The 15,044-nt window shown below is 36.2% G+C and overlaps 1 protein-coding gene and 1 long non-coding RNA gene across 6 annotated transcripts in view; one reads left to right on the plus strand and one right to left on the minus strand.

Annotated features, from left to right (window-relative positions):
• LOC108003176 (dipeptidase 1-like) overlaps positions 1-15,044 on the plus strand; it is a 205,398-nt gene that overhangs the window by 89,497 nt on the left and 100,857 nt on the right. For all 4 annotated transcript variants that reach the window (XR_009832737.1, XM_062085265.1, XM_028669391.2 and 1 more), the window contains exon 3: positions 3,469-3,777. Coding sequence is in view for 3 of the 4 variants with exons in the window: in XM_062085265.1 (XP_061941249.1) it covers positions 3,469-3,777 (309 nt within the window). In the remaining variant the exon portion in view is untranslated. The remainder of the gene's footprint in view (positions 1-3,468; positions 3,778-15,044) is intronic.
• The window catches only part of LOC108003164 (uncharacterized), a 208,326-nt gene that overhangs the window by 71,983 nt on the left and 121,299 nt on the right, over positions 1-15,044 (minus strand). The window lies entirely within an intron of this gene.

Genomic DNA, 15,044 nt, shown 5'->3' on the forward strand with positions numbered 1-15,044 from the left:
CTATCGCAAAAGTACAATTGATAATCGATAATTATCATCGATTAAAATCTCTACAAATACAAATAAATATAGCCTCGTATAATTGCGTATTAGGGGATGAATAAACGTGGTCAATAAAAACTGGTATTCCAAGTGCAAAAGTGTTGATAATACAATAATATAATAGAATTACCAGAATTAATTGGCGACGCAAATTCGTCCCGAATTTAATCCGTTAGGAGGAACCAAATCTCTGAAATATAGGTTTTAAAACGAACCATAAATTAAACAATTTTCAAATATCGAGGAGAACCGCATTACCAAAAAATAAATTACAAATTTGAACAGATACACATTTCGATTCGATTCCTACAATACAATTTCCTACAATAATACACTAAAAACTATTTTCCCACGCATTCTCTCTGCAAGAAGAAGAAAAAAGAAAATAACAATAATATATAAACCTTGCAAACTCTTCGTTCATCTTCCTTAAAACTGCAAAACTTTGCCAATACTCCATGTATCCTCATCCGTATCCATCCCATCCTCCGATCAAATTGTCACCACCTCCCCCTTCTCCCCCTCATACGTCCCCTTGCCCAATCCAATTATTCATCGACCCGTCACCATCGAATCGAACACGTGTCATTAACGACGACCATCACGCATCTACGTACAGTAATAACACACAGGCTCGCCCATCTCCACACCCCCTCTCCCTCCAACTGCTCCACGTATCGCGGCTGCGATATCGAAGAGCAAACCTGCGTGTTCATCAGGTGGAAAGGCACGGGCTCTCGGGCAGAAATAGGCACGGTTGGCCGCTGGCCACCGGCCTCGAAATCTTCCCTTCCCCCCGTCGACCATTACAGCCTTTCGGTTGCCGAAAATTGATTCGACCACGGGGCGAGTGGGGGTGGGGAGAAGAGGGTATGCACGCTTCAAGTTCGAACTTTTGTGCCTGCACGTACGTATATTTGGCCCGGTATCGATTTGGCCCAGTTTCCCCGTCCCGCGCGTTTCCGTTCCTCCCCCCATATTTTAGAAATTCGGGCAACGTGCAACGAGTTGAGGACGGGGGAGGGGGAAATGCTATCCTGTTAGAAATAAATCAACGTTTATTCTTCCCGGCAATAAGCCCGGGAATGCAGCCACCTGTCCAGCCATTGCTTTGCAATTTTCAATGCGCGCGGAACGAGGAGAATATTTTTCTTTTCTCTCTCTCTCTTTCTCTTTTTCTCTTTCTTTTTCTGCGTATTTTAATTAATTCGATGAATCGAATTGTATGCGATTTAAAGATGAGGCGAGCCTCAAGATGAATCGCGTTGAAATTAAAGTGGGTGTAATAAGGGTGGAGGATATCCAGGATTATTATTAATGGGTAGAAGGAAGGGACGTTGCCCTTTAAAATGTTGCCTTTTCGTTTATTTCAAATATATCTTAACATTAAGGAACATTACTTTCAGTGAAAAGTTATTAGAAATCATCCCCTTTAACCTGCTTTTTCGATTCATCTCGATATATAACTTTCGACATTGATTCTCTTCTCGCTGCTTATTCGGATCTCTTGTCTCACTGACCTATCTCAAATTCCAGACAGATTCCTGGAAGAACGTAGCGCACATTTTTTCCAAGAAAAAATATAGGTCACTGGGTTGCAAGGCCATTCATAATTTCCGTACCGTCTTAAACGTTATGGACACTTTGGATATTCCTTGCATCTCGGCAATATTGGAATAAAATGAAAAAGCACTTCGATTGTTCCCTCTATTTCTCGAATAAATTTTGAAAATAATAAGATATAAAACGATTTAAATTTAATTTCATTCAATTTTTCTTCGATCGTTTCGGTATTTTAATCGTTTAATCATTTCGTATTAATCATTTGAGAGATTCCAAAAAAAACCGGTTGCATTTAAAATAGAAATGCTAATTCAAAAAATTAAAAAAGTGCATCTGAAAATACATCGTGGAACAATGGATCGTAACGATTCTCGATACTCGTAACGTTTACGAGATTCTGCAACACAAAGAGAGAAAGAGGGAAAGAGAGAGAGAGAGAAGAGGGAACATCGATGACGAAAGAATCGCGAGGGATCGATAATGTTTCTCTGAAGTGTTTCATTGTCAGTCGGTGTCGAAGCGGGCGGTCATCGAACCGATTTCCCTTTTTCTCCTCCTTCTCTATTGCCATTCTTAAAAGCCACTCTCCAAAGAGGGAAACTGTCTACCTTTATCTCGGCAAATGACAAATCAATGCGTCGTTTACGAAGGCAAAATGGAAGTATTACTTCGAATACATACAGGCCAGATCTTCGATTCGACTTTTCCTTCGTTTCAAGAGTTCAACGTTCCTCCTTCCGTCTCTTGAAATATATGGTTTTCTTCCATATGGTAAAAAAAAAAATGAATTCATAAAAATAGCTTAGAGAGAAATAAACAATGAACGAACAATATCCTCTCCGACAAGATAAGACGACTTTCTTTTGTCAAGAATCGTGTTCATCGTCCACTTCCCAAGAACAAAGCCTGGTGGCCAAAAGTTCCCCGTGGTGTGTTTCGCCGGATTCACGGATCGAGACCATTTTCAAATTGAAATCGATATCCGTTGTCTCCCCGGACGCTTTTCAACGCGAAGAATTATAGGGTAGCAGATTACTCATACGGAATGAGGGCTGATTAGAATTCGAACGATGTAGGTCAATGGAATGTGCGCCGTTACTATCGTCTCGCTAAGACATTTCTTGGAGGTATCCTTTATCAAGGTGTTGAGTTGGTTAATCGAATTAAAAGTGGACGGTGTCAAATGAAAAATAGAATATTTTTGATGATGAAGAGATTCTGATTCTGGGAAGTAACAGATGTCTTTTGTTCTGGAAGATTGCATTAAAGTTTATCAAATTTATATATTAAAATATTGATATTACTTAACTAAAAGTTTCGTAAGATAAATTTCGTTCATCGATTATTCGCCAATTTCTTTTCATTTAGAATCAATTTTCTTCTCTTGTAATATCTGTAAAAAAAAAAGCAAAAGATATATCTTTTTCCTTCTCCACTGCGTTTAACCCAGGATTATCTTTTTCATTGAGACTTTCTCCAATCCAGATATGAAATATCAGTTCATTTAAAAGTTCAATCAAATCTTATTTAGAATACTTAAAAATCGTTATACTCTATTATTATATATTTGTCCTCGAATATTTAAAATTCCGAATTCCTCGTTTCGTTTCGACAAAATAAATAATGTTCGACGAACCTGTTTAATTTAATTAAAATTCTCTCGTTCGAATATTCGTCTCTCCGGCAATTCTTAACCCCCTCGCTCAATAATACCACGGAACCACGTAGTTAAAGCAATCCAACCACCCCTTTCAACCAACCAAACCTTTCACTCCGCGCTCAAACTTCCTTCCAAACTTCCTCCTCAATAATTCACCAGGTGAAGGGGCACCAGCTTACAGCAAAATCTTGCTCGTGTCGCAGGACGTACCTCCGAGCTTCCATCGGCCCCAGTCCAGGCTGGGATACGAGGAGCGTCCCCAATCTCGCGTGGGATACACCTCGGATTCCAGGTGCGCCAGCGGGCTCGGATACGACGACACCGGTGGCGGATACCTGGACCAGACCGATCCCAGGATGTATTGCACCAGTGGTTACTGCATGGGCGATACAATGATGGCGGCGAGCAGGGGTGTCTGCGGGGAGGAGGTCGAGTTGGACATGAGGAGGCACATCCAGGCGTGTGCCTGCACCTGCAACCACATGGGCTACGGGAACTACATGGACTATCAGGTAAATTGCCCTGAATTTCCAATTCGTATCGTTCGCTTTATGGGTTCTAATCGGTGTAATAATGACATCGCAATGGGAAACGTGGACTTTAATCTAGGATCTACGAAGATTATTTGATTAGGCCGCTTAAGGATTTTGTTCGCGATTGTTATGGAATTGGCTTTTTCTAATTGCTATTTAATTAACGTTGTCAGGTTATAGTAATATGGTGGTTGTATAAGAATATTCATACAATATTCGATTCAGGTTGTAATTTTTAAGATTCGATCGTTTGTATAATATCTATACGAAGAAGGAATATTAAAAACTCTCTTTGTACATGTTTGGTCGTATTGGAAACACGATATAATAAAAATCGCCTCGTTTCGTGGATGGTTGTGTACGTTTATACGTATCCACAAAGGAAAAATAAAATTTATTCTAGCCACTGTTGGGGTCGAGATCACTGCCAACTATTGTGCAATAATTTCGACCTGTGACGAACACGTTCAAACATTTCGGCATGTTCAAACATTTCGTTCCCGGTGTTTGTGGTACGTTCATCAGAGGTATTATTCGTGGTGGAGGCGGGTGATGTCACGGGTGCAAAATGAAATTTAGCGTTCGCGCCTTTGTTTCGGGCCGGATTATCGGTCGGCGGGAATTAAATTGTTTCCGTGGTCGCGTTCCGTGCGAAAGTGGCGCATTAAACGCGAGAAAATTGAACCGAATAAAATATTCAAGTATTAGCTGTGCAAGTCCTTCTCAGAATTTGCAATTTCTACTGCAAAATCACTTTTGGAATTGCATCGACTATAACAATTTTCTTCTCGAGAGATTTTAATTCTTTAATTCTTCGTATCTCTCTTTTCTTTTGTTCATTTTTTAGAATGATAGATATTTGATAAAAATTTTTTCAAATCATTTTGAGAAAAATTTGAAACGTTCCACGAATTGTGAATTCTTGACAATTTCGAGGCTGATATTGATTTTAGCACGAGAAGAAGAGTGGTAATTTGGAATTATGAAGATCAAAAAATTGATCCATTGACGACTTTACTTCCTCGCACTTCGATCAGGGTTTCGTACGAATTTGCGAGTACGATTCTAAGATTGTTTGTTCCATTTATGAGCCGAGAACACCCACTTTTTGATCGCTTTCCCAACCGTCGAAAGTAAACGTTTTAACGTTAATGGCACGGTTCGATCCTTGCATAAGAAAACCTGGACTGACTCGACAAACGGCGGTTAAATGTCCAACTTTCAACGTGTTCGAACTTCATCGTGTACGAACCTGCTTTTAAGTCCTTGACTCTGAAACTGGATCCTCATGAAACTGTGACGTTGCGCTCTAACAAGAGTCTGAGAGTTTTTGAGGACATGCGGAGAAGGCCTCGATGTCGTTTGAATGTTTTGAAGGAATCTTTGGGTCGTCGATCTTTCCAATATAATTTCAGAGAGAAGTTTCGAAGAGGAAGGTTATCATATTGTAAAAGTTATTTTATTGATCGTGAATTGCTAAATAAAGTAGTTAATATTCATAATATTTATCATTGAAGAATAGTTATAGACAGATAAGTGGATATAGTAGTGTACTTTGAATTTTGTTTAATATTAATTGTGAAGTGAATGAAGTTTTTATATATGAATGATAAATAGAATGGTTAATATTCAAAAAAGATTCTAATATAATAAAGTGTGATCTAGTCTATAAAATATTGTGATTAAAAATTAAGTTTGAAAATATGTTATTACATTGAGAAATTACATAATTCGTATATCTTAATCATCAGTGTAATATATTTATAAAAAATTGTTTTGTATATACAATAAGTTGTACAAATTTTTAATTTATAATTTTTATTTTAATTACTGAATTAGATTTGTGAAAGAAAAAGTAAATTTTTTTAAATTTTTTAAACATTTTGAAAATGATTCTTTCTCTTGACACTCGCGAAATAAAATTCCAAGAGATTTTCGTGCCATACTGTTTCCTTTTTATGGGAAATATTCATATGTTTAGTGAAATCGATCATCCCACGTTTGTTCTCCATTCACTTTGTTCAAAGAACGTAAATTTAAAGTACATACTATTAACTTTAATGTATGATCAGTTAACCAGAACACTCCACTTGACCTATTATACATCACTTTTTCTATTTTACCAACTATAGTAACATTTTTGTGCTGAGTTAGCAAGTTTGAAAATTTTGAGAAGAGCGCTTGGAGAAAATTATTGACCCGGCATAAAATTAATACGATGCTTCGCTAATTTTTTGAATATTCCTGAAATATTTTCTATCGTGTGTGAATAATTATTGATAATATAATTTTACATCGATATTATTATTTAATTGAAATTTTTTAACCTCGCTCATTGCATATTTCTTACCGAATTGCACGAAAAAAAATAAATAAAAAATTAGTAAAAAAAAAAAAACCAGAATTAATGGATCGTTAAATTTTGAGAAAAGAGAACAGAATTATTTATCTTTGAATTCCTAAATCGAATTTCAAAAGAGTCTTTCGTATTAAAAAAAGCAGAAAGCGATTCTTCTTTTTCCTGGTTTTCCTTCTTTACTCGAGGAAGACCTCTAAAAAAAATTCAAAAAGACTCACGATTCTTCTCGAGCCACAAACAAGGAATAAACCACCGTTAAAACGACAAAAAGAATCGAAAATCGACACTTAACGATAATATTTGGAATTCTTTCGAGATCGAATGAATCAATTCTGTCTCGACTGCGAAATAAATAAACAAACCAAACGCACGACCAACTCCACGGTTCAAATCTATCACGTGCTCCAATTTTTCTCAAGCTTTCCCCCTCCCCTCCCTCCTTTCCCCCCAACCTCCCCTCCTTTTCCACGAGCTCGTTCAACCTTACTATCGCGAGTAATTCATTGCAGTCTGAAAAATTCACAAAGAATTTCTCGTCTGCCTCCACGCTTCCTGGCTTCTGGCGGACCGTCTTCTTGTCTTTTATATCGGACCCTGAAAATTCTCTTTCTCTCCCTCTCGTGGGTCGGAGCAAGAGGGGTCGCCATCGTGGCCGCGATAGAATGGAATGGGATACGGAGGGAGAGAACGAAAGAAAGAAAGAAAGAAAGAAAGGAGGGAGAAAGGATAAAGAAGGGAAAGGATGATGAGGCGGCACTCAGTTTCCGGCGAAAGAAAGGACCCGACGGCGTTATACTTTAAGTCTTTACGATTACGTACTTGCGATAACGTACGAGCCTCTCTATGGAACCTCGACAAAAGGCTTCTCCTCTTATAGAGGGCTATGGTGGGCGTTTGTTGTCGCCGTGCTTTCTCTCTCTCTCTCTCTCTCTCTCTCTCTCTCTCGCTTTCAGTGGCGCGGCTGAACGCTTTGGGGGGGAAATTTGAAGGTAGCCTGATGCCACGGGAACGCGTCCAACTGCGATGAGAAAGATCGATTGTTCTTTTGTCGATTCAGGGAGGAAAATGTAGCTCGAGGTTTGGACAACCTTTGTCCGGGTCGGATAGTGGAAAAGGATCTGGGGAATAACGTTTGTTCTCGCTGGTTTTTTTTCTTTTTGGTGTTTTTTTTTTGAGGGGAAAGGGGAGAGGATTTTAGTTTAATGAGTCGATGGTCGAAAGAAGTTTGGAATTGGTGTGGATTTTAACTGCGGAATGAGTAATTTGTGGAGTATTTTTAAAGGATTAAAGCTTGATTAATTGATCTATTATTCTTAAACGTTATACTTGTAAAATTTTCAAGAATATTTCATAAGATAGATACGTAATAGAATATTAATCCGCGATGTTTATTAAATGTTCTTATTAAAAATTAGATAAACAATTGAATCAGTTTATTAATTATCGCATTAATCGTATGATTAAATGGATCGTGTTGGATATTTATGGAAATCTATCTTATACAACAATGGAAAATTAAAGATCACTCGCAAATTCTTTCCTTCATTATAACAAACTTTAATTATTATTCCAAAATCCACGAATTAATTCATTCCAAAGTGAACCATTTAAATTTCCTTGTCTCACTCTCCCCCGTGCTAATTTGAAACGCTTTAAAGCTGGTCCCTGGCCGCAAGGGAGGAAGGAACACGAAAAGCGGAAGCGACGAGGCGAAATGGGCGGTGGACCTAGTGCTCTCCCCCTCGTGTTGCGATTCTAGCAACATTGTTTCTTTACGATTATGCACGGAACCGCTGAGCGAACTTTCCCTTTAACGGGTGGGGCGGTGTTGGAACGTATCTTTTACACACGACCGGAGCGGTAAAGCTCGAGAGCATCCCTTGCACCGAAAAGAATTTCAAGGCTCGTTATGGAACACTCGAAACGATGGCTCTATCGCGCGATCGCTCCCCTCTTTTGCACGAATGGTACAGGGTAATGCAAATTTTAGTACTCTAACAGTTTTTTTTCTTTTTTTTTGGTGAAATTATTGGTGAAGGAATTTTATTATTAATCCTTGGGTATGTAGAATATATGTTTTATCGTTTTTTTTTTCTTTTTAGGTATTACAACTACAATAAAAATTTTTTTCAGATACTGTGCAAATTTTTGAATCGATTCTTTTAGATTATTGAAGATTTATTAACTGTTGGATGGTATATGATTTTTTTGATGTTGTTTAAAATTTATTTTTGTTTCAAATTTCGAACTTTTATGAAAAAGTAATCTACATTTTGTAAATCTTTTCAAAAAATTCATTAATTTCTATTATATTTTTTTGAATTCTATTTTAAATATTCCACTTTATTAAAAAAGAATTAAAATTCAATTTTTATGAAAATTGGAATGAACTATGTGCAGAGAGTTTAATTAGAAGTTTTTTAATTGGTAAAATTCTAAAAATGAATTCACGTTGAAAAATATTTTATTTATTTGACAGTTTCAAAATAGAAGGGAAATTCGATCACAAGCTTCTCGTACAAAAAAGATATAAGTTTTAATTTTTTAAAACATGTACAAAAGGATATAAGATCGAGAATTATTTGATAATTTCTTTTCAATCCAATACTTTTCATCCATTTGTGTAACAGAAAATTCTTAATGAAAACTTATTTTACAATTTATTTTAATTATATCATTTAATAATTTATAAAACACAACAAACAATAAAGAAAACCCCCTCCCATCCTTTTTTCTCCACTTTGACACCATCAAAATCAGCTTATCAAAATTACCCGTAAATCGAGGACACTATCAATAACCATTAGTAACTGGCTTAATTCAAATCCACCTCGAGATTAATCAACCGAAGCCTCGATATTAATCAAACTTCTTTAACTACCCCAATCAAGCGGTTGCACCGTAACAGGAAACCGTATCCCTCCAATACAGGAACCTCTCACAAACAACCGTTTCACCGATATCCATCCACTCCCTTCAATAACATCGAAAGCGAGCGATCGTTCGGAAAAACGAAACGAAAGAACAAGGAGGAGAGAAAGCGACGAAGAAGAAAACAGGAAGGCGAAAATAGGAGGAAGGAGAGAAGGAAGTGAGAGAAACAAAAGGTGAGAAAGAAGAAAAAGGGGGAAGAAAGAAAAAGAACCATCCAAGGGAGAGAGAGAGAAAGAGAGAGAGGGAGAGAAAAAATGCTCTCTCGTGAAAACGAATCCTTTTGAACAAACCGCGCGGTCCTCTGGCTCCAACTTCCCTATCATGCCCTCGTTTGACCGTGTAAGCCGCGTGGTTACAGTAAAAAAAAACACGCACACACACAGAGGAGAGAAAGGCACGAAGAAGAGGAAAGAAAAATTCATTTTGAAATGGCGCTGCCCACGGAGATGCTACACGTCGAACTCTGGTGTCCTGGTTCGTGGTAGCACCAGTGAATTCTGGCTGGCTGCCAGCCAGTTGCAAAAGGACCGGAAGAGATCCGGGGTGGAGCGCGAGAAGAGAGAAAGAGGGGGAGAGGGGAGGAAGGAAAAAAGTGGTACGCGCGTATCTATCATCGTAATACCTGTCAGGTGTGTGGCTGTGTGCGGCTGTGTCCGGGGCGCGCGCGGATCAGTGTGGATACGCGTACACTGTGCGGTCACGTGTGTGGTGTGTGTTTGCGTGGGTGGCCGCATGTGAGCAAAACTTTTCGAAAACCATTCCAGGTCCAGGTAGGGAATCCATTTTCGGACGTTGGTGCGGAGTGAAAAGGGGGATGGGGGGATGGCAGTTGCGGGATGGAGAGGGATGGGAGGGAGACGGAGATATAGGGTGGAGAACGAGGAGGAGAGAGAGAGAGAGAGAGAGAAAGATGAAACCATGTGCATGCACATGGAAGGCAGAAAGTGAAGAGGAGAGGGAGAGAGAGAGATGCACAGAGGGTACATGGTACTGGCACAGGGGGGATGAAGGGGCGACTAGGTTACTACTGCAGTGCAGCAAGTAAACTTCGGCGATATACATATGTACGGGGTGTCCAGTAACGAGGAGAAAATATATTTTTAGGGAGCGATTCCGAAGGAAGTTGGTTTAAATCACGTACAAAGGTTAAAAATCAACGTTGGAAGATCATACTAGCATTCTATTTTGATCTTTGGAAACGTGTAACGATTCTAGAATGAATTTAAGCCTTGCTTTTTCATTAAATACAACGAATTGCGTAAGTCTGGTAATAAAAGTGATTATTATTTTCTTATTTATTATTTTTCTTCCACTTGTCTTCTCATAGTTTTTTTGTACTTATTCTGCTTATCTGACACATAATTGACCCTTACTTCTTATATTGAACTATAGAATATTGACTAACTTATACTACTTGTTTGAAGGGAATTGTCTCTTTTTATTTATCCAGTTATGATTATCCAGCTGGAATATTTGTCAGATTAAAAATGCTCGTAACTACTTAGTATCACTTATATAAATGACTTCTATTTGTTTTATTATAAATCACGATCGAGATCAAGTAAGACGTGTTTATTTTGGAATAGTTTTTCGTGGAACACCCTGTATATCGATTCTTGCGTGGATTTGCGGATATGTAAGCGAAATCCACATGGTCAGGTCCTTCGATGGAACTCGTATGTTTTCTTCCTTTTTTTTTATCGTTGTCTTCCTCTATCCGCTTCTGATTTACATACCGTTTTATCGAGCTCCAGGTACTCTTTTACCTGCGAGTCTCACACCTTTTGTTTTCTTTTCGCTCTTCCGTGTTTGGTTTTTTGGCTACGTTCACGTTGATTTTTGCCGCTCGTGACGAAAGGATGCAAATACTGCACTACAAGCGTGGTTTCAAAGGCACTGTGGTTTTATTTTATTTTACACGATCGATCGATCTCGTGGTAAATTTCAACATATATTTCATTTATCTCGAAAAAATAAATGAGAAATAATGTTCCACGGGGGAAACTTTTGTAAAATAAATAGAAATTCTATTTTAATAATACGATTATAATATGAGATGAATAGATTGGAAATCTCGTTGAGATAAAATTGAGACATACATTTGAAGACATTATATTCGGTCGAGAAAAATAATTCTAAAGGCTTCTAATTACTGTTTGAATTTTTTTCCTGTCATTGTTCTATGAAAAATTTAATGAGTCTAAGTATTACGTTATATATTAATTAAACGCTAAATATATATATGTATATCTATATTTAAATATAATCCCAGAAGATTCTAAATCTATTAATTCTCTATCGGTATCTATCTGGGTCACAGATGATCACAACAGTTTAGATTTAAATTAATTAATTTTAGAGCAATTTTGACTCTAATCAATAAACAATATCGATAATCATGAAAATAAAGTATCTTAAAAAAATATTTTTTTAAAAATTCTAAATTAATAATTTCCTTTCTCAAAAATGTGCGTAAAAATCGTTACACACGAGAGAAGAGATTACAATCTCAATACTCATATCTTCCAATTAACGTGGACGAAGCTCTTACAGTATTTCAAACAATTAATCTCTACTATATATTTTACTTCAATGTATCATCTTTCACAACGGTTTATCGCATTCAATTATAACGTAATAAATTTCACAGTCGATATCCTTATAATTCGAGATTTTTCCCCGATATTTTCAAATCGAAATCTATCGAGATCGGATGGAAACGCGTTATATATTACGGTCATAGACAAGCACTTGATTGGATTCGAAATATTTGACGGAATAATAGTTTTCTATGTACTTGTGAGTGTTTGAGAACTACGTAAAAGGGATTCCACGGATTATATCCAGGAATTTCATGCCGTCGGAGGATTTCGGGCAAATCGTGGCTCCTCGAGTTCCTCAAGAACTCGACTCGGTATAATTATGTCGAAAGAGAAGAGGAGGAGAGGAGAGGAGAGGAGAGGAGAGGAGAGGAGAGAGAGAGTGGAGATGGATGCACGCCACGATAGATCGCGTTATTCTCGTTAAAAAGTCACTCTGCATGATTATAAATCGGGTTAATTTCGAGCAGCTCGAGCCATCTTGGAAGTCAACAACCTCTGCACTTGTTTTTTAAACGATCTGAATAGCTCCATCTCAGAATATTCAACGTTTGCGACTTTTTTTTTTTGGTCGTTGCTCCTCTTCGACAGATATTAAAAACAGGAGATCGAATTTTTTACTTTTGGGAAATTTGTTTACCTTTTTTTTAAAAGTTTTAAGATAAATTTCTTCTTTTAATTTAATTTTTAATTATTGCGAAAGTGATTTTATCAAGGGTGAAAGTATAAATTCTTTTTGGATTAAAAAGTGAAGCAAGGCTGTGTTTATGCAAATTTTAAATTTCGTATTTTTTAATATGACGAATGGATGAATTTTTAATAAGTAGAGATTATCCGTTATTACGTTAATAACGAATGAAATGAAAATTTTATTAACACGAGACGTTCAAATATTCTGATTAATTCCTATTCCAATAATTTCTAGTTATTTCTGGTATGGTCGGTCACTGGAGACCACTATGGAATCGTTGTAAAATCTAGTGCTAGCCACGAGGGATTCCCAATCAAATCAACTTATTAAATAAATTAAAAGCAATCAGAATAATGACTCATATCCTTACCTAATTTTATTTATTATTTGTTATAAAATAAAATTACCGGGAAAATTATAAATCATGAATATGCCACAATCTACAAATTCTATTCTTCGTACTTTTTTTCAAAGCGATTGAAAGTGAGATTGTAAAAAGAGAAATTACGAATTTCTCTCAAAATTCCCAGATATTTCAGAAATTAATATCACGAAAAAGAAGGCGTAATACGTGCACACATCGATCCCCTTGTTATAATTTCGCATAACTTATATACACGTAAATATTTCTCTTCACGCCCTCCTATTAATCGATTCGATTCGTTTGCAAAAGCGGCAAGTTAATAATGTAAACGATAAACAGATCTTTCGTTACTTTCATCAACCGGATAAACAGCAGCCTGTTATTAGATCCATGTTGAATTTAATTTATTTCAACATTAATCAATTAATAAGCGTTGAAAAGACATCGGGTTTGGATCCAAGGTATTTATCATTCCCGTTACTAAATTACACGGGAGTGACGTTCATGCTTGCACCACTGCAGTATCAATATTACGTGTCAAATTGTCGTGTAACATGGAACAAATTAACATTGTAGCACGATTGGACCTCTGTTGTTTAGACAATATGGATTATATATTAATATCCGTGTATTGCGTAAATATCGATATATAAATATTTATACAATAATGGGAATAGTGGAGAAGTGAAATTTTATTTCGATGAAAATGTAATTCGATATGATTATAATGCAATATACTATATAATGCATATCATATCTCATAGATAGATATTTTCAAATTTTTCTTATTGCAACATTATTAAAGAAATTTTTCTTTTAAATCTATGAGATATTTACAATTCATCTAGAATTTATTATAAATCTAAATACAATTAACAGAAATAGAGGAATCAGAAATATTTTTATCATTTCATTATTTTATCTATAAATATTGCCTTAATGCAAATACATATTCATCAATCTTAAAATTATACTTGATCAATTAATATCCATTAAAATTTATAAAACAATAACAAGAAAATTAAATTCCCTCCATTTTATCCTCTATCCTTTGTCATGGATATAGAACCATTAATATTAAGTGCATATTAATAATTACGTGAGGCAAATTGTTGTCTATTAGTACAAAATCAAAAAAAAAAATTTACAAAATAATTATTAACCTGTTACTTTAATATCGTCAAAAATACTTTAAAAAGTAATTATTACTTATAATACACTGTGTATTAAATTACACTAATTTATCTTCTTATATATAGTTACATTTCCATTAAAAAAATATTATTTAAATTAAAACAATATAAAATCAAAATCTTATTTATTCCCCGTTTCACGAAAACTTCAATAAATCCTGATTCGATCCGCGAGTTTCACGACCAGATCTTCATCTTCCCTGCCGTTTTCGTTTCACCACGGATATTGGATTTTCTCTGTTTCCGCGTGTTGAATCCGAGAGTTGACCCCGAACCTCGCTTGTTGACATAAGTGCGCGACACAAACTACCCTCCTTTTTATTCACTCCCTCCCCCGCTCTAGCTGGCAACCACGGATGACAGAAAATATGCAACGTTATTGTGGCTCATATCCAGTGACTGTTTAAGGCGACTTTAATATTCCGCTTGGAATTTTTATCGTGCTGTCTCTTTGTCATTAACCTTGCTGCACACTGGCGCGTTCCTCTCTTTCTCTATTTTCGAGTCAACGAATATAATTTCGCTTGTGGAACGATTCAAATGTTATCTATTTCAATTTATTAATTCTGTTTAAGAATAGATGTTTTTATCCCAACGGGGTAAAAAGGGAAATCGCGGATGAAGATCGGTTGTTGAATTCTCTTGAATTCGTGAGGAGTTTAACGCATTGTTAAAGGGACGTGAGTATTGCTATACGTTGATACATACTACTGAACAAACCGCGTGCGTTCCATCGTAGTGAATCTCGGATATTCGATTTATTATTATTATGATGAATGTGACTTCGTTATTATCATTATTATTCATAATTTTGAATCATAAAGAAAATTAGCAGAAGTAGATGTGCAACAACAGAAAGCATAATTTCAGTTTTTAAGTAATTTTTCGTGAAAACAATAAAATAAATTGGGAAAAAGATCAGCGTAATAAGAGATATTTTACAATGTAGATAAATAATAATAATAATAATAATATAAGAAATGGAGAAATCTCTCCTCCCTGTTTCGAATATTCTTCCAGAAAATAAATTCTATTCCCAAGGATAAAAATTTATCGCGTCTCGTTTCCGTAAAGGGCGAGCAACAACCATTTCAGGTTAACAGGT

Source organism: Apis cerana, linkage group LG14, assembly GCF_029169275.1.
Source record: "Apis cerana isolate GH-2021 linkage group LG14, AcerK_1.0, whole genome shotgun sequence".
In the NCBI taxonomy this organism is placed as follows: Eukaryota; Metazoa; Arthropoda; class Insecta; order Hymenoptera; family Apidae; genus Apis; species Apis cerana.